Raw genomic sequence first — 20,636 nt, forward strand, 5'->3', positions numbered from 1 at the left:
CGTTCTCGACTGGAATACGATCATTTGCATGTGAATGAAGTGGATGGATAAGTGCCTCTACACAGAAATCTATTTCCATCACACCGTAATGGATGCGCCAAGCTGCTTGTTGCAGCGACACCAAGGCAGGAGCCAGTAATGGTTTTACGGCCGTTGGTGCCGACGTGGACTTTCTTTCCTGGAATAATTTATGATGTGCTTTTACAAAAGGCCGCACTCTGGGGAGAGCATGAGGGAGAATGTGGAGTTCAGTAGGACAAAAGAAATAAAGAACTGTTCCCACTTCCTACTCACTGATCCACAACCGTATTGCGATTTCATTCCTCCAGGTTCAAATTCTCGAATTTGTGATTTTAACCAAACTTTTTGGTCACCAGTGTTTATAAAAAAAAAAAAATCCACTACATTGTACAGATTTGTTAAATAAATCTTGGCTATGAGAATCCTCAAATAAGTCAACTAATTAGCTAAGATAGTCTATTTAAAATTTTAACTCTCGCAGGAAACATGCAAGTGTTTTTTGCAAGAAAGAATTTGCTCCCTCACAGACTTCTTCTGTTCTTTCCCAACAACATTTTTACATTGGACAACACAAGAACTTGAATAAACACAAAATGCTTTTTTAAAATTGTTTCAGTGAAGGAGGACGCGCATCCAGACCAATTTGACTTTGCGAATCATTTTCAACATTTGCAAAACGATAAGTGCATTTCTCGAAACAATTCAAACAAATTGCAAAATAGCATGGATTACCTGCGATAGCAAAATTCCCTAGTTCATCTCTCAAAATTAAAAATTGCATTTCTTTCACATTGTGATAGTCTGCAGTATTATCCTGCACAGCTCTAGTTTCTGCCTCTTCTCTCTAACAGTACCGTTTCGCACCTCTCTTTGAAGGTTTTCTTTTATCCTCGTCATATTTGGCTGGTTCATGGGACACTGCTGTAGTGGACCTGTGAAGCCCACTGAGACTGCAGTGTGATACTTTGGCTATAAATAGAGAGGAATTACACTTCAGTTGTTCAAAAAGAGGAAATAAAGGAGGCCTTCATCCACCTTGAGCCCAGCCTGCCCAGGAAGCCTCATTATCCCCCCTGCATCCTTCCAGGAAGCTTCTGCTGATCGGTAAATGCCACAAGTTTCACTCCCAGCTGTGAGAGTTTTCACCGCAGGGGAGGGGGGGAGGGATTAGCTTCTTTTTTCCAGTTTTTTTTTTTTTTTTTTTTTGAGTTGGGAGTTTGATGTTGGGAGTCCACTTTTAAGGGTCTGTTTCAATCCCTTTGACTGGTTCAGCGCCACACCAAAGCAGTTTATCGATACCGCATCACTTCATCACAGGCCAATATTTGACACGGTGTCAGCAAATATTCTTTTCTCAGTTATTTATTGAGCAAACACCACCAAAACCCTCTGTTCAGGAAGCTGTTTTGTTACCCTAATCTTAACAAGAGCAATTGCAGTGGCTCCAAAGTGAAGCATGGTCTGCGTCCCGCCTCTTCCACGGGGGACAGCTTATGAATTAATGAGATGTCAGCCAAGGTGTCACATCTTTATCCACTCAATCTCTCCGAAAGAAAATAACAACCCTCACAGAGGAACCGACGCATCGTAGCACCGTGAATCTTGTCCGTCTTGGCGGGTTGACTCCGGAGGCCTCGTCTTTAAAATATACATGCTACTTTGTTTGGCATGTGGATTTTATCTTGAATTAGTTATTGAGATGATTTTGGCTATTGTTAACTCAGTTGTGAAATGAGGAAACGCAAAAATACACAAAGAATGACTGCAGTAGAGTGGTGGGATGAGTGCTGTTGAGTGTTTCAAGTTTAGTTTGTCATCTAATATCAAAACTAACCAAAGTAACTGGATGTTTTCTGAGATGCTGGCGATGTTAAACACCGGTCCAGAAAATGTAATGAAACAGAAGAGTCATTTAGGAGTGAAGGTTGGGTAGATATCGGAGCTGAGTTGTGTATTGAATGACTCTTGATTGCAAGATGCCTTAAAACAATAAACAGTGCCCTGCGCACCTCGTCAAGCCTCGTTTTCTTGGGATTGCATGTGATCGACCAATACGGTGGCTTAGAAATGTGAGATGAAAGGAAAAGCACACTTTGTTTTCAACTTATTTTGTGCACGATGGAGAGAGAAGCAACAGCAGCGAGGCTTCAGGAGACCAACAGAAACCGACGTGGAAAACAGCAACCGCCCTGACAAAAGCGAGCTTTGAGAAATCAGCCATCAGTTTCACCTCCTCACTTTGAACTTTTGTTTGCTTTTTTTCACTTCAGTTTTCCATTGCAAAACTTTGCTACGATATGTCTAAGGTCTCTAACAAGAACCACTGTGTTTGTTTGCAGTGCCAGATGACGAAATGCCCTGGGTCATGTGATCCGCAGGCAAAACCTTGTGAAGCATGTTTCACCTGAGCAGCAGAACAACCTCTCCCCGGCGCTCTCTGCCCTTCAGGCAGGCGTTACGGCGAGTGCCTACGGTGAAACTGTACCGTAATCAGTCGACTTTCTGCGTCTGCCAACTCACCTCGTCTGTTTTCATCACACGCAAAGTTGTCGTTCCAGACTGTTCGCGTCAAAAGTGGCTTAATCTTCGAGACAAGGGTTTAAAAATCCTCCTTTTGGCTGCTCGGATCTATTTTTGGTCCGTCTGCTTAAAATTCTGCACAAAGCAGAGTCTGGCGCATGAACGCAATCACACTTCAAAGATATCTTCCATCACTGCTCTGCAGCTTTATGGCAGACAGGCATCTGCTGTATGCAGCGATTATGTAGCTGGGTGTTGCATGGAGTGGTGTCAAAAAGGTCAGGCGGGCTTGTGTGGTCCGCCGAACGCAGCTGAAGCTTTTGTCATTATTCACTGAGCGGTGCAATGACAGAGATGAGCCTCCTGGTCTCAGAGTCCTACATCATCATGAAAAGATTGTTTCCTGGGAGCACAAATCAAAATTTTCATTTTCAAAAGTTTCACTCAAAGGTATTTTATGCGTTCTCTCCGAGAGATGAATGATTGAAATGGCTCATTAGTCCTTCTTGGGTCTGCAAGCAAAACAAAGTGTTCTTAAGCTTTAAATTACACATAGCAGGATCACTCTCTCGTGAATAAAATCATCCCACCTGTTTTTATACGTCTTCCTCAGAAACGAGCGCTTTGCACCAATGAATCACCGACAACTGCTGAGAATCACAAGGAGACGAAGGGTGGATGCACTCTGTCAAAGAAAATCAACTTCAAAGTCATACTGAGATTTAAGATTTATAACTCATAAATGCCTGCAATTAAATCAATCTGTGATTAAGCTTAAAGTGATCAAATTTAGACAGCTTTAAGGACGATTTGGCCAGAAGCATAACAGGAGGTCGTCATGGGAGTTTGGTTGCTTGATCCATATGTATTATATTTATCTGGAAAAGACGTTCCCATGCCCCTTGAGAAATTTTGCGGTGTTTCTGCTGGATGGTGCCACAGATGTTATGAAGGGGTTTCTGATCCCTTTAAGCTCAAAGCAAGAGTAGCGTCTGCTGCGCAGTCAGCATAAAGTCGATCCGGTTCCCAGCTGACTTTTTCAGGGCTGCCACTTGTCTCCTGTCCTGTTTCTGTTTTTCAGGATGTGAAGCTGAAGTGATGGAGAGAGACTGCTGGCTGGTTTGGTCTCAGGGTGTCAGCTTTGCTTTTTGAAGACGTTGTTGTTCGGTTTGCTTTTTCAACCTCCACCGTGTTACTGAAGAGGCTGGAGTCAGAGGAAGCTCCTCCAAGTCTGAGGTCAAAGTTCGCTGCCTGGAAAATATGAACCGCCTTCCTCTTGGTTGAGGAGTTTTGGTTTAATTTTGTTCATTTGAAATGTAAATCCTCTCTTGTGCGGATACTTATTATGGCCCTCTAATAGACTCCGCATGGTTCCTTTACTCTTTTTTAACTATGAAAGTATCAAATTAGAAGTTAGCAGTGTTGGGAAGAAGGCCTAAAGATCTGAATGCCAAAATGAGGACGTCTTATTGTGTTACAATACATCAGATGGGGAGATTTGTGATCAAATATTATCCACAGTAAAACTGACTTGTTAGACTTTCAAGAATCAAAGCACAGTCCAGACTTGGGTTTTTGGCACTTTATCATGCAGGGTGTGCATTCTGGGAAAACAGAGAGCTGGGAGGGTATGAGAGCGATGCTACCCTCCCAGGAGCTTTAACCTTCCTGACATTTACACATGACTGACATGAGCCTGAAATGTGGCCTCTTGCGCTCAGATAATTTCTCAAACTGTCAAGCTGGACGGAGGGCAGACTGCATAAACAGATTCAGATTAAAGCACTAGGATGTAAAAGGGGATACAGCTCAGAGAGTCAACTGCAGCTAACGCTAAGTGGACGGGAGAACTGATGAATATCAACTCAATCATCTCCACAAGGAAACTTGCTGTTGGGCTTCTCTTTATTTACCAGCGACGGAAATAAGGGTCAGTTGATGGGAAGACAAATGGAGATAAATACAAGAAGAGAAACCTGACATGGGCTTGAAAAGACTCAGAAATGTGACTGAGGTTAACTTTCCAGGATGACAGCAATCCCAAACACACATACACCGCTACGACTGGACGGTTCTGATCGAAGACAATTATGTCCATCCAAATCTGACTCATCTTGAGCTAATTTTTAAAGAACAGATAAATGAGCTCTACAAGTTCAAAGCTGCGAGACGTTTCCTCAAAGCCTGCAGTTGTTCATTATGCAACGACTTCATTCAGGGGGGGTTGAACACATCCTGCACACGCTGCACTGTCCAGATTTTTTATTCGTAAAGCAACACGAAGCAGAAAAAAATTGTAATTTTCTTTCACTTCAAAATTCTGCACTAAGTTGTGGGTTTTTTTTGTCACATATAATCCACATAAAACACGTTTGGATTTCATCATTTTGCCAGGCACTATATGAAATGAAAGTTTTAATCAGAGTGAAAGTACCAAAAATGTTGCCTAGCTTTAAATACACAACGTGTTATGTGAGGTAAATCTTGCTAATAAAAGTGAATGGGTAGTTTTTAGTTTATCAGATGATGAAAGGCTAATAGGACCTGGCATGTCTCCCCTCTGGCTGCCTCTGTGACTCCAGTGCAGGCATGGGGCCTCGCAGCAGCAGCAGCAGCAGCAGCAGCAGCAGCAGCAGCAGCAACAACACAGCTCGTGCTTCCACCTTTACAAGAGACACTGCTACGCTAACAGGCATCTGTAAAAACCCCTCTCTGCCTTTGGAGGTGCTCCCTCTCCGTCTTCACTACTTGACGTAGAGGAACGCCGCAATGTCTGTTTCACGCACACAGAGCCAGAGATACTTTATGACATTTAGTATCACAATTTTATTACAAAAATTAAATTTTTCATCTGTCAGTTTTGCCATGCTTGGAGCATATAACAATACAGTAAAAAACCCAGACCCAGAGAGGATAGTAAAGCAGATTTCAACAATGCTTTCACAGCACTCTTTCAGTCATGCTGTTACTATACAGACACTGTAACATTCCTAATACAGAGTAGTACAAACACCTGCCAAAACACGTCATGTCAGATAACAAACTGTAAGTAAATCACATTTACCAACGAGAGAGAACAAGAAACTTAACCCAGCTCAAGAAACAAACAAAACAAAAACAAAAAATGAAAGAAAGGAAAAACACAAATTAGTAAATACTGAATTTGCAACTGAAAACATACCAAATGTGCTGAATATTTGTACCAGCCCAAGGCACCCAGGCTTTGTAGCAATGTTGGCAAGTTCACGACATTCTTACAGGGAAAAACTTGAAGCGAACAATGATTACAAATCGACTTTTACCCGCAATCTGACTTTTTGCAGTGTCCTTCCTCCTTTGCAGTGTCCTCTTTGTCAGTCACAGTGCAAGTTCCGTTGGGCGGAGTGGGTGTGAGGGTTGGGAGACGGCAGGGTGGGAGGGCTTGGGCGGTGGGCCGAGGAAGAGGAGGCTGGGTGGTCATTAGGAGCTGTACCGCATCGGACATCATTTCATGGCGCCAAACACTGACAAAAATTGGATGGACAGCGTAATCTCCCACTGCCGGAGGAAACAGGGAGGGGAAGGGGGGCTGATGGGACGGTTTATGTAATTCCTCACTTGGATTGTGAATCGTTGAAACATAAGGCGCAGATTACCAGCTGCCAGTCCAAGACGAAAATAAGCCAGAACGAAAAGCTTAGGTGTGCTTTCAACTGAACATCCAAGAACAAAAAACAAAAACAAAAAAACATCAGATACCAATTTTGAGGAATGAGATTTTCTTTTCTTTTTTTTTCCTCCCCCTTCTCAAGTTTGGAGGCGCTGTTTTTGCACAGGAATACCTAAGAATGACATAAATCCCAGATTTAAGCTTACCAATTACTCTCTAAACAAAGGTCAAATGAGGACAGGAACGACAAAAGCTCAGAAATACACGGAGGCCTTTTTTTTTTTTTTTTCTTTTCTGAAACAAGAAGCTGTGACTCAGTTGATTGAGCTGCACGGCTCGAAGGTCCATTTGGTGGCACCGCCAAATATTTCAATGTTGCTCTCTGTCCAGGAGAAGACGTTACCGACAAACGCTTTGCTGTTGCAGTTTGCCAAGTTGGCGATTTCAGTGGCTGAGAGTTTCCTGTTCCAGATGTTTAAGTGTGCGAGTTCACCAACGTATGCTTGTGTTGCATCAAAGCCTCCACCCAGCGAGTCCTGTGGATCGACAACAGAGCACCGTCAATGTATGAACCTAACTTCCAAGAGCTTTTCACATTTTGTAAGAGTATTTCACACAAACTGGGACATGGAAGAAAGCTGACGTCTAATATTTAAGATGAGAAAATTGCGTTATGCTTTTAGGATGCCAATCATGTCGTTAAATAAACTAAAATCCAGCACAAATAATTCTCTCCAAAAAGTCACCAATATAGCAAATACATCCAGCCTGCCTGGATTATTAAGCGGGAATCAGAGATGTAGCCAAAACACCTAGAGACAAGTCATGCACTTCCACAAATCTGGACTTGATGGAACAGCATCGGGAAGTAAGGCATTGTTGAAATAAAACTGTAGAAGAAGACTCATTTGCAGGTACAGGCCTGGAGGGAGGAGCTGCAGACTAAAATAGTGATGCACTCGATAAACCTGACTCGGAAGTGTGGAGAGGGTAAAAAAACGTTGCTGAAAGAAAGTCATAAGAAGTGTTGCTTTTAGGTTCTCCACACACCGAAAAAGAAACTGGTAAAAGGTGACGGGGAGAGATGGGTTCAACCAAATACAGAGTAAACCTGGAACAAAGTCTGCAGAAAGTTGCAGAAAAATTCAACTAGGGCAGAAATTCACCCTAAACATACAGCTAGACCTACACTACAATGGCAAAGATCAATAATGTTTGTTTGTAAACAATTTTTCATTTCCCTGATGGTTCACCATTATGCTCTGGAATGTGTTTGATCCGTCACATAAATCATGAGCTGAAGGTTGATGAATGCTTCTTTTTTAAAGTGCTGAACTTAAACATTAAAATATGATGACAAATAGTTTTGTGGTTGAAAAATCTTTAACAGTTGTTGTTGTGAAACAACGGCATTATGTCAAGCACAGTTTGTCCTCAGACACAAGTTCATTTTGCACTATGAAGAAAAAGAGACAATATAAATGAGAAGAAATTAGCTATTACCAAAGTTCAATACTACTTCAGTGTTTGCTAATTGAACTCTACATCGATAATGAATCATGCTTTATCCAAACTCTCAGAATGAAATTATGCCTCAAATCTCAAATGAACACAGTAATTAGACAGCTGAAGCTTAACCGGACTCCTCTCTCAGTGTCCCCACAGTCTTATTTTGTGAATATCTCCACCTCTAATCTGTCTTGCAAAATTAAACAGATAATTCGTTAAAGGGTTGTTTCCATAAGATGTCTGCGAGGGATTTGGGAGCAGAGGTTGCGGTTTTAAAAAAAAAGGAAAAAAAGGAGTATTCACCTGCTCTTGTCCCAGAACCAGAACTCCATCTGCTTTGATAGGGTGATATGGTGCCAGGTTCTCCCCGTGCCCCTGCTTCACTCCGTCCTGGAAGGCCTCCCATATCCCGTCGCGAATGGTCCACGTGATGCAGAGGTGATGCCACTTTCCGTCGTTGATGCTGAACGGCAGTTTTGCAACCTGAAGAGAGGAGATAATCTCCTGAGTGCACCGTCTTTTCATGTTGGTAACAATATCCTGTTCAGGGTACACATGATCAACACCCTCTCATCCTTCTGCTGAATCACTTCCTCTCTCACGTGTCTCGCCTTTTAGATACATATATATAAAAATAGTCTCTATTGAGCAATTCATCACCTGTTATTATCCTGGTTTTGATCTGGCCATTCTGACTCATCCAAGCACAAAAAAAAAAAAAGCAATGAAGCATTTTCCCATAGTTTGGACTTCTTAAAGCTATTTTGTGGATAACCTCTATCAGCCATAGGGTCTAAATCCAGGCATTAGAGACTCAAACTGACCTTGTCGTTGATAAGGAACTCCATGGGGTTGTTCCCCCACTCGATCAGCACCAGCTCGTTGGCTTGGCCTGGAACTGCGTAGGAAAAGGGCGTCCCCAGGCCGGGTGAGGCGCTGGACTTGATCCACAGACACACGCTAAAGGAGTACATCTCGGGGAGAGTCCTCTTGGCTTTGGCATACATGTAGTTGGTCCTGAGAGGGAAGGTGAGCTGGAACCTGTCTGCTGGCCTGGTCTCTTTGCCTGCAGATGAAAGAGATAAGGAATTCATTTGTTGATTATGTAATTAATCCCTGGCATAATGTAATTACATTCACATTGCTGGAGTTAACTTACAGAACCTCTTAGAGGAGCATGCATCTGTTTATTTCGCTTTACAATGAAAATGTTTACTTATACAAATACAGCAATGCTAAAATATGACATATATTGGCTATAATTATGTTTAAACTGATACATAATTTAAAATGTATGTTTAATATTAAGTAGGTAACATTAAAAAAAAGCATTACAAAATTCTGTTCTGGATTTTAAGTTTTGGATTTTACTTTTTTTTATTTTTATTTTTTGCTGATGCAGAGGATGTCTCCGTCTCCTCCCTCTTCGTGGCTCTCATTTACACCGTGAGCACGCGCATTAGCACGTGTCGAAATACTGAAAAGACCCTCCGCTCCAGAATGCGCTAGTGCCAGGCGCGCCCTTCAAACTTTCTCTCTACCTATGACTTCCGCAGCAAAGGTCCGCTTCGAGAAAAAAAATATAACCTCTAATGCAAGTCTGGTGATTCACTGGCAATGAGAAATATCAACTCAGCGAAGCAAAAGAGAAAACTGGTCTGGAGACGTGAAACGAGCGCCGGTTCAACCGGAGATCCTGTGCGTAACGCAAATCCAGACGCACCTTTCTCCAGGTCGGAGATCCGGTCGTGAAGAGAGGAGAGCGTGGTCTCCACTCTGTTCCTCTGGTCGCTCTCGTTCCTGTGTCCCGGCTTGCTTTCCTCTATGTTGACCCGGGACAGAACCTGCTTCTCCATGTCATCTATCTTGTTCTGCAGCAGATCCTTCAGGCTGTTCGCCTGCGCGCTGTTATTTCCTCGGCTGTATTGCTGCATTAGACAGGGGAGGGGGGTGGGAGACAAATATGGAGTTAAAGACAAATTGAGAACACCATCTTGGTTTCTTTGCTGCGATCATTTTCCTTTAAATTAGTATAAAGGGATAAAAAAAATGTGTTACTAACTCCCCAGAAAATTCAGGATACTTCCCTTTGGCTAAATACAGCAGAGTTTAACTCAAGGGGATCGTTTGAATGAACTTTTTTGAGCTGTGAGCGCTTCTCTCGTCAGCCTACCTCCAGATTCTCCAGTCTCTGTTTGAGGGTCTGTAAAGTCTGTCCCAGCTGCGCCAGGGTGTCTGCGGTACCCCGGGATACATCCCCCATGGTGTTCTTGCCCCCCGGTCTCCTCCCCCCGGGTCCCGCCGCCGCCGGGAGGCTCTGACTCTCGCAGCGGCTCAGCTTGGACGTTAGCTCCTTGATTGTCTCCTTTTGGTTCACAATGGTCTCCTTCTGCTGCAGCACGGTCTCCCGCAGCTGAATGATTGTGGTCTTCAGGTCTTCCGCCGGTCCGCTGTTCTGCATCGCCGCGGTGCACAAGTCCACGTCTTTGGGAACCGACGTGCAAATAAACTGCGTCTGTCCAAAGTCCTGCGCGGAGCCCTCTGCAGCAAACAGGCAGGAGAGGAGAAAAAGTTTCCACGAGAATCCCTCCATGGTCGCCGCTCCTCAGTGAAAGCCTTTGGGTGTTAGAGAAAGAGAGAGAGAGGATTCAGCACCGCGGAGCTGTCCACTAAAAACTGTGCGACGCTGCTGCTGTGCGCGCTTTATATAGCGGACATGAGGGAGCGCAGACTCACCGCATCACTGAGGGGAGGCAGCGGGTCCTGCTACACACCTACAGAACCCTCCTTATTTAAGGTCGCACTCCGTGTGTTTGTGTATACAAGAGAGAACGAACAAACAGGAGAGAAACAGTAAAAACAACAACAACAACAACAACAAAAAACCAGATTCCTTAATAAATCAAAGCCTGAATCAGGTGGAATACGCATTTAGTCATTGCTTTCTTAATGCATGAGGATAAGTGTGGACTTGAGAGGGCTGCTGCACTGGTGAGATACGGAATGGAAAATGGTTATATAAAAATGTTAACATGAATATAAGATGTCCCTGCTTTTTATTTATTTATTTATTTATTTATTTATTTATTTATTTATTTATTTATTTATTTATTTATTTATATTCCATCCATCTGGCCACGCCGGTTTGAAAACCTTGTCGAGGCGCCCTTGACTAATAACATTACAGATGAGTTTATTTCATCTGATGCACTGTAGATTCTTTATTGCGAAAATAACACCTAATTGTTCACAATAAAGTTTTCAGTAGTTATTGCATTTCAATTTTGCAGAAGAAATAAACCAATAAGAAAAGGCAAATATTCCCAAATAATCATGTTTCTGTAATTTAGGGAAAAAAACAATATTTCTCTTTAGAACAGGAGCTCATTCACATTCATTATGGAATAATGGCTGTTTTTTTTTTTTTGTTTTGTTTTTTTTTGTTCTGGTTTTTGCTTGTTGTGTGTTTGTTCTCCTAATAATCACACCTACAATAATCTTAACATTTTCACATGATGTGACATTATACAGCGCGAAAATGTTGAATAGTTTTACTGTAAGAAGTAGCTCTGCAGTGGCATACTGTACTGCTTGTACAACAAACAAACAAAATGATATGAATACAGTAATGCTCCTGGCAAAGAAAAAAATACAAACAAACTGATTTAAAATCTTCCGTCGTTTGCTCCCGGGTCTTATGGTCCACCTTAAATGACCGCCGCTGCCCCAGTCATTAGGGCATCTATCCCGGGGACAGAGTTCCCAACACAGCCCTATATTTCTCCCTAACTAGCCACGGCATGCTTTTTTTTTATTTTTAATTTTTTTTTACCAATCAGAGAACTTACAGTGCAGCAGGATACTCACATTTAATAAAAAAATAAAAATAAAAAAAACAAAAAAACAACACAACAGTGTGTTTTTCCTACCTCACTTCGAACAACCTTTCAGATCCCACAACCTGAAAGGAAGTCGTATTAATTCCCACCACTACAACAGTGGAGGCGCTAAAAGGAAAGGAAAACGTTCCCAAATAATTAAACAGACTCTTATGTAACCATGCCCCGCGGGTCTGGCATTAATAAATAAGATACCCAGCAGAGGAAGGAGCGCAACACTTCAGCGGATATCATATTGGGAAGGTAAATCACCAGTGATGTATATGCAAAGGTAAAAAAAAAAAAAGGGGGGGTGGGGGGTGAGGGGGAGACTCTGGTTTGAGGAGAGAAAATCTTCGGTTTATTTCAGGGGCAATGATTCCCTTCACACACTCTTCTGCGGGAAGTTCATTCTTGATCAAATATTTCATAGCTTAACTTCTCCCGTCCAAACTTCTGAGATAAAAAGAAAGAGCTACACATACACCTGCGATTTCAAACTAAGCCACAGTTTTGCAAAAGAGTTTCATCTACTTTCTCAAAATTTAGAAAACTGTAATTTGAATATTAAGTGTTAAATATATAATAACGATGTAAAAAAAAACAACAACACCAGGAATCAATTTCAAGACAATTTGGGCAGCTTTATGTAAAGAATGGCTCTTCCACCAGGGCGTCATTCCACTGAGGACAACTCCCAATCCAAGCAGCCCTGCAAGTATTAAACAGATATAGAAAAAGAGTTATTAATTCTTACTAAATTCAAAGTTGTTGTTTTTAAAGGCGAGCCTCAAACCAAGTCCAGCACATAAAAATAACCAGTGAGAAAACTAGCAAAAGTACATTATTTATTGTTAAATGTCCTGATGAATCCAACACAAATTGCTGTATCATTTTTAACAAAGCTATTTTGATTAATAGTAGGAGAATAATATGTTGTAAATTCAGTTTATTTTGTTTGCAAATGACATAAAGTCATTTAAATAGTTCAGATTGTGAGACATCAGAGCGGCTAAAATTATGTCACATCACAAAAGTCCCAGACTAACAAATCAAATCAAATTCATCTTTAAAAGGAGAATCTCTATCGGCTTATTTTTATTTATTATTTAATTCTGATTAAATCAGCTTTAATACTAACAAACAAGATAGAAGAGCTAGGTACTGGATTAGCATCTCTTTTACAGGTGCACACTGTTAGCTTTAGCATGGCATGCATGTCATTTGTATAAAATGCAGCAACTCAGAGGGGACATCATTAAAAACATTATTTCAAGTTATCTGCATATATTATCTCATATTTGTCCCAGATGACATGAGCTAAAGATCATTGTGGAAACGTGAGTTTGTGACAAGTCTTGAGTCATGCATGGTGAGTCCGATGCAAGTCTGCAGTTTTTGTTTTTACAATAAGAGTCTAAGTTGCAGGCCAGGGTCTGGCAGGACTCTCTGCAGATAAACAATAAAATTCCAAACCAAAGCTGGATGCCAAACACTGCAGATAGAAACAACCCTATAAGTCAAGCAGAAAAAAAAGAAAAAAAAATCAAGAATGATGCCTGTTTTTAAGATGTAGATTGTGGAAAAGTTTGTCCCTCGTGGACCACCAAATCCTGGTGAGAAATCACTTTATTCTTTCCTTTCCAGAGCTTTTCTTTTATTTCTGTTAGGAACAGACAGTAAACAAACCAGCACGTCCGTTATGAGACTGTAATAAAAGCAGTAATACTCTGTGAGGACCAACTAAAATAGCTTGAATGTCATGCTGCTTTGTCATTCTCACCACATGTCTCGTGTTTCAGGACGTGGTGAGATCTACGCAGATCCGAAGAAATGAAACAACTTCTGATTTCATGCAAAACTAAATTGCTATTTTATTATTTTGTTGGGGGCATTGGTGTCAAACTCAAGGCCCGTGGGCCAAACCCGGCCCACCTCAGCTTTTTATGTGGCCCTCTAGATTCGAGACTAGAAATTAAGTGTGTTTAGATATTATGTTATCAATCAAATTAAAGCAGTTTTTATCTGTTTTCTGCCAAACTATAGCAATCAGTCCCTCCAGTTTCTTGAGAATTATCGTTCAAATTCACGCAAAATCAACAAAATGCGCCAAAAACTGGGAGTTTATTGCTGATTTTTCTCAAAAAATTGGGACTTTCGGTGAGCAACATGGATTTTTAGAGCCCGTCCATTCACAGAACTCTGATTGTGATATTAGTTTCATGTGTGAGGGTGCAGTTCATTGTCTTTCTCCGCCTGTCTGTGTGTGACCTGGTCCTGTCTGCAGCGCTCAGCCTCCGCTCTGGCTCTCACAGAGAGGAGTCTTAATAGAAAAGTCGCGGGTTTTTGCTGCCAGCCGAGGAGCTGTTACACGTCTTGCTCAGAGATAAATCACTTCTGCCTGCCTGCCTGTCCGTGTTAGAGCGCTGCGTAAAACTCAGCCATCACTGCACTGCATATAGGTTGCATGCGTTTGTTTCCACCGTGACACTTCAATGTTTCTTTTCCTCTGCTGTTCCATTTCAAGAGGCAGTTTTCAGACTCGTGTATGTGGGATGAAAACTGACCCGGCAGTCGGCTGTAATTTGTTTAATTATCGATCCGGTGCGTGTGCAATCAGCAAGGTGCCACGTTGAAGGCAGGGAACCGTGGCTGTAACAAATGGTCAATGACAGAGTCTAATTGGCGGGTCGCGGGACAGGCATGTAACAGATTCTCCTTATCTCTGCACAGGGCCATTAAAGCGAGGGGAATTTTTCTTACATTAAGGCTCCTAACAGGAAGAGCTGTGGATAACAGAGTATAACGCTTTAAGGAGCCATAGTTGTAATGTAAAACTTGTTCACCGAAATTGGAGTAGCTTTCAGGGTTTTTTCAACAGGTAGACCCAATGTAGGTTGCCAGCATCCGTCTTCATGAGCAGCATTCCTCAGTGACTTAAATTTGGTGTTTTCATTAGCTAAAAGTTAAACTCATCAAGGTTTGCAGGAACACACGCTTCAAATAAATCACTCTGTGTGATATGAACACTAGATATGAGGTTGCCTTTGAGGAATTGAAGTGAAAAAAATCTTTTTAAAACTTCTTTTAGCCACTGAGGTGCAACTTTAGAGAGCCTACAGAATGATTTTATCCAGTCTTTGACAGGAGTGCAAGTCAAAAGAACATGTGCAAATAACACACACATATAAAGCTGGCCTAAAATGGCTTAAATTCAATGTTTGCTCAAAGACAAGAAGAATATGAAGGACCATCCCATTAATCATATGCTGTTTTTTGAGCTCAGGAAACATTTGGAACATAAAATAAAGCTGTCAGGATGGTTACTTTATCTTATGTGCAGAAGATTTGATGTTTAAGAAGTGACTTTTACGCTAAACATAATTTGCCAATCTAATTTATTTTTGACTCCGTAGTTAGCTGTAAAAAAACAAACAAAAAAAAGCTGTGCTAATGAAAAATGCAAAAATGATCAAACTCGGATTATAACACAGCAAGGTCAGCAGTGACTGCTGGGCTTAAGTAAATGCAGGTCCCCCCACTTTTTAGGATTCCAGTGAATCACAGCCAGAGCCATAATCCACAAATGTAGAAATGAAATAGTGAATCTTCACTTATTCGGGAGGTCAAAAACATTTGGGCCATGCAGGCCTCACTGTCTTTTGTTAAGGTTAGAGTTTATGATTTATCAAAAAGAAAAATAGATCAGAAGAAAGCGACATCCATGGGGAAGTTTAGGCCAGAACCACTGTTGACCAATAACAACACAAAGCCTGTTTTACTTTTCCAAAAACATCTTGGTCTCCAAAAACCTTTGATAAAATAGCCTTTTGATAAAACAGTGGAATAATTTGGAAGGTGTGTATCCCAATATATATTTGCAGTGTGTCAAAAAATATAATATTACGCCATCATTCATACTTTGTGGTGGTAGTGTGATGATCTAGAGGTGCTTTGAGCCTCTGGAACCTGCTGTAATTGTGGAACCATGAAATCTTCTTTCTACCAGAATATCCTGAAGGAAAATGTCTGGTCATTTGTTCAAGACCTCAAGCTTGGGAACACTCAGACGATGCAGCCAGACATTAATACAAAGTTCACCAGCAGGTGCACACCAGCACATTTGAATAGTTATAAAAAAAAAAAACTAAAGGTTTTGGCATGGCCTTTTCAGAGTCTGGACTTAAACCTGATGCAATTTGAAGCAGGCTGCTCAGCTCTCTAATTTGGCTCAATTAAGCAGAGCAGCCCCAAGTTTCTCCGCAACGATTTAAAAGACTCGTTGCCAGTCACTGCAGACGCCTGAAAGCAACTGGATTATCTTCATCCAGTGTTTAAAATTTGTTTGATGAAACAATGAAGTTTGACAAAAACCATAGAAACAGAAGAAATCTGTAAGTGGACTAACATTTCCACAGCATCAAACATCTATTCTATATTCATCTCTTATCCTAGGCAATAAACTGGAAGCTGCAGCGCCATATGTTCGACACGTTTCCTCTCATTCTCGTCACGTGTCTGTCACTAGTTTGCTGCAAAACCCAGGAAAACTGCTGCATTAACCGAACAGCAAACGATTCAGCTCTCCAAAGCAGAAACATTCTGTCTCAAAGACAGAAGAGAATCCCAGCGGCTCTCGATGCGTTGCTGCAGTTTCCGTGAGCGCGCTCTGCGATGTTTGCCATTTTGGACACACTCGGTGTTGACCCGCTTCCTCCTCGCAGAGCACAAGGTCAGATTTTGCATACAAACGCATCAGCCAGCCAGTTCAGGCTGGACTCCAGGGGACCAGTGTGAGAAAGGGCTGAAATCCATAATGATCAGTCTCTCGAGCAACTGAATAATGCAAAGCTTTATAATAGAAGCCATTCTCTAATGGCAGAGACAGATAAGACCCATTTCGCTCACTGGCACCAAAATGTTTTCTTATTTATCCACCAAGTGTGACAGCAGAGTTCAGAGGAGATACCAGCGACTGTTCAGCATGCGGCCATGTGCTCTGGTGCGTGTTGGACGATAGTTTGCTTTGAGACAGTCACCTAAGGTTCAGATCTGTTTTCTTTTGTTGTTTTTTTTTTACCAGCTTTTGTTTGGACAAAATCTTGTTTCACAGCTCAAAAGAAGTGTGTTTTCTTTTCAATCTCTAAACCTGTTAACTTTCCTGTTGTGTTTGCTCTGTTCAGGTTCCACAGAGCAAATTTTACCTCTTCTCCTCTGTGCACACTTTCACCTCTGACTGCTGAGAATTAAGACGTGCTGCTTAAAAAGAGAGATCTGACACCTCCATCCCAATCTTTGCAAACACATGAGGATGGAAGGACATTGTGGGACATTGGGAAGTCTTGTGCTGTGGAGTAATACGCTGCTCTGCATGTCTTCTCACCAGGGACCAAATGGTTATACAAGAGGCAGTCATACACACACACACACGCACACACACACACACACACACACACACACACACACACACACACAAATAAGCTATAAACAGCTTCCTCTCTTGAATTATAGTTTCCCCTTTCATGCCAGTATACACATGAGTCAGAGCAAGGAATGATTTTGGCTTAAACGTTCAGCACAACAATCGATACCTTGTGACGTCACAGGCTGGAATAAACTTTTATTGATGTCCAGCTATACCACCAGAGAGTCCTGCAATAATGTATTGCCTCTCATTAGAATCCTAAAGTGACATGAATAAATACCAGCAGTATTATGTATTGCACTGGCCGCTTAGCTAATCTCATCATAATTCTCCAAAGCCTGGACATTAACACTTTTGGAAAGACAGCACCGTTCTTCAAGCTGCTTGTTTTGGACTTCCTCCAAAAGCAACACTTTACTCATTAAGTCTTTCCCTGCGCAGGTCCAGGGCCAACACTGGGAACATAATGAGAATGGAAGTGCAGTGTGATGTGATCTGCAATATCTCGGCTCTTTTTTTAATAAACTTTATGAATCGTTTTGTATGTGGTCAAGTGGTTTACTCCTCCGCTGACTATTCCAAACAGTCAAGAGATGTGTTTTTTTTATTTGTGTGAGATTTCGGAAGACAACTCAGCTTTTCAAAAGTGTTCTTTTTAAACATTAATGTTAATATGCAACCACAAACCTAGAGGCTCCTTCCTGGACTTTTACAGAATGACACAGATAGTACAGAGTGGAAAGAAAATGACACATGAATTTCAGTTGCTTCTTTTTTGTTCAAATTAAACTCTTAAAATTGAAGAGTCCACTTGTGTCCAGTACTCTATACTTCGATAGCCCTAAATAAAATGAATCAAATTTGAAACCAAGAAACATTGGAAGAGTTTAACACCTCATATTGGAGAATATAATCTAATTTGCCACAAGTGATGTGGGAGAAGTAATCTTCACCCACAAGACCATAAAGTAACACTTTTCTCAACATGCAAAATCTATGTGTGTTGCACAGCCAACACAACTCTGAATACACTGTTCCTTCATTGAAACATGGTATTGGTAGCATCATGCTGTGGATGTGGGACAGGGAGGCTGGCTAGAGTTGGAGCTAAATATAGGACAACCCTAGAAGTACACCTGTTAAAATCTGCAACAGTCTTGGGAATGGGCAAGAGGTGCACATTTGTGCATAAAATTATTAAACGTACAACCATGGCTTCAGTAGAACAGTTTAGATCAAAATCCAAACTAAATCCATGAGATAATTTGTGGTAATACATGACAACTGTCACACAGGAAATGTTCACAGTCAACTGAGGTTGTGCTGCTTTACAAAGAATATTAGGCAAATAAAAAATAATTTAAAAAATCAGCCTGTGAGCAAAGCTGGTGCAGAAATGCCCAAAACTCATTACTGGTAAGTGCAGTTCTGACTCAGTGGGACTGAACAGAATAACATATTTTTGTTTGTAAAACATTTTGAAAAGTATCTATTATTGTCATTCCACTTTTCAGTTATGTGCTACTTCCTGTTGTTCTGTAATATCATCTCCCAGTGAAATATATTTGTGGCAAATGGAAAAATGGTAATAAGTTTAAGAGGTATGCAAGGTAAGTCATTTTAATATATTTTGGTTTATTTCTTCTCTTAATATTCCAAAGCCATTGAAATGTGCTAAAAAAAAGTCCCACTTGTCCTTTAACTGGATGGTTCTGTTAATTCTGTGTTTGTTTAGACAGGAAAACTAAAACCAGGCTGCGGTTGCTTGTCATTATAAAAGGGATTATTCCATTTTATGATTTTTCATCATATGTTGCAGGTGAAGAGAAGAACATTTTACCTTGCATAATTGCACTCCAGAGACGATGTGACATGATTGTAACCTGCAGTCCTGTAAGTCTGTTATTTGGAGAGCATTAGGGTATTAAGTAGGTAGCTGAGGACAAAGAATCAAACTAACTGTGCAAGGCCTCGCAAAAGTATTCACACTCCTTAATTTTTTCACCTTTGGTCACTACTGCCATTGATTGACTAAAGCCATTGATTGAACCTGGAGGTCAAAGGTTGTTGTTTCATAACTTAACTCTGATTTAAAACTTCTCCACATCGTTACCCCAGATCTGTTTACAGTCCTTTGATAACGACTCCAGCAGTTCATCGATACTTGAAGGACACCTGTAATTTGTCCTTTTTCCATTTGCGTTCAGCTCTGTGACAGTCTCTCTTTGCAGCCCAGGTGACCTCATTTAACCAGGGTTAAGAACACGACAGAACCGTGCTTTAGCTTTAGCACAGGACAGGACAGCGTTATCTCAAATAAAACAGGCATATGGTCTGAAAATAATGAGTCACCAATCACTAAATTACAAACTGGTAGACCATAAGATAAAACCAGATCAAAACTGTGACCATGCTCATGGGTAGCACCAGTCACAGACTGCACAAAATTAAAAGAATCGATAACATTAAGAAATGACTGAGCCATAGGTGAAGTAGGACGACAGACATGAATATTAAAATCACCAACAATGAGAACTCGGTCATACCTTGGCATGATATCAGCCAAGAAATCAGAAAAGTCATTTATAAAGTTTTTGGTGTACTTTGGGGGCTGATAGACTGCCGCACACAGCACAGTGTGAGAGCTGCCGATTTCAAATAGGCTAATCTCAAAGCTGCTAAACGAGGCCATAAGCAACTATTTACAAGTAAAACAACTTGTAAAAAGTCACTATACCTCCACCGGACCCCGACATCCTTGGAGCATTAAAATAGCCGCAGTTCTGCTATACAAGTTCGTCAAAAATGCTGGAGTCACCCAAACCACTTGTCCATGATTCTGTTAATAGAACATCCAATCCTTGAGAGGAAAAGAAACCCCTAATGACGAAAGTTTTATTTGTCAGCGACCTGACATTTACCAAACCAATCCTGGCAGAAATCAGCGGGTGTACACCATCGGCTGGAATCCGGTGCTCCTGGCAAGGAGGCCTCAAGTTGCTAGGATTCACCCTGCGTCTACAGGGCCGAGGAGCGCAGGGGCCTTCCGGGCAGTCACCTTCAGACTGGAGCAGTGTCTAAAACAGATCCCAGTGCATAGGCGCCGGAATAGGGGGGCTAGGGGGCCATTGGCTCCCCCACTTTACGGTCCTGCTCTGCCAGTCCGCTGGTCCCGCCAGACATTTACACAGGCCGCACGAAACTGACAAACTGTGACTGACACCTCTCTGCATAGACGTAGAAAGGGGGGGAGGGAGGGGACAGACAATATTGGAGACAGTCACATTCGTTCCCCGAAATAATTTCACAGCAGTTGCGAAGAATTTTAAAATCTTCCACTCGCGTGCTTTTATTTTGAAGGCGCACAACAGCGCATTCAGCAGAGCGCTTCCTCCCTCCTCCCCCTGCCCCCTCTGAACGGCTCAGAGTAAAGGCAGCAGCAGAAGAGTCAGAGAAACTCCGTTTGAATGAGGTAAACGATCTGTTAGGAATTTTGCCATGAAAATCGCTCGTTTATAACATCTTGTTGTCAGTTTACTTTCATATATAGAACTAAATCTTTTTTGTTAAGCCGTTTTAATTCTGGAATAGTCACATGTCCAAAATTTTACTGCTAACTTTGTTTAAAAGTTAG

The 20,636-nt window shown here is 41.5% G+C and overlaps 1 protein-coding gene across 1 annotated transcript; it reads right to left on the reverse strand.

Annotated features, from left to right (window-relative positions):
* Positions 1 to 5,340: 5,340 nt before the first annotated feature.
* On the reverse strand, positions 5,341 to 10,386 carry LOC103463585 (neuronal pentraxin-1). The gene is made up of 5 exons (XM_008407030.2): positions 9,873 to 10,386; positions 9,423 to 9,627; positions 8,524 to 8,765; positions 8,003 to 8,182; positions 5,341 to 6,726 (listed from the first exon to the last, which is right to left on the reverse strand). The coding sequence occupies exons 1-5, from the start codon at positions 10,290 to 10,292 to the stop codon at positions 6,505 to 6,507; spliced, it is 1,269 nt and encodes a 422-aa protein (XP_008405252.1). The 5' UTR covers positions 10,293 to 10,386; the 3' UTR covers positions 5,341 to 6,504.
* Positions 10,387 to 20,636: the final 10,250 nt, after the last annotated feature.

The sequence above is a fragment of the Poecilia reticulata genome, linkage group LG1 (genome assembly GCF_000633615.1).
Source record: "Poecilia reticulata strain Guanapo linkage group LG1, Guppy_female_1.0+MT, whole genome shotgun sequence".
In the NCBI taxonomy this organism is placed as follows: Eukaryota; Metazoa; Chordata; class Actinopteri; order Cyprinodontiformes; family Poeciliidae; genus Poecilia; species Poecilia reticulata.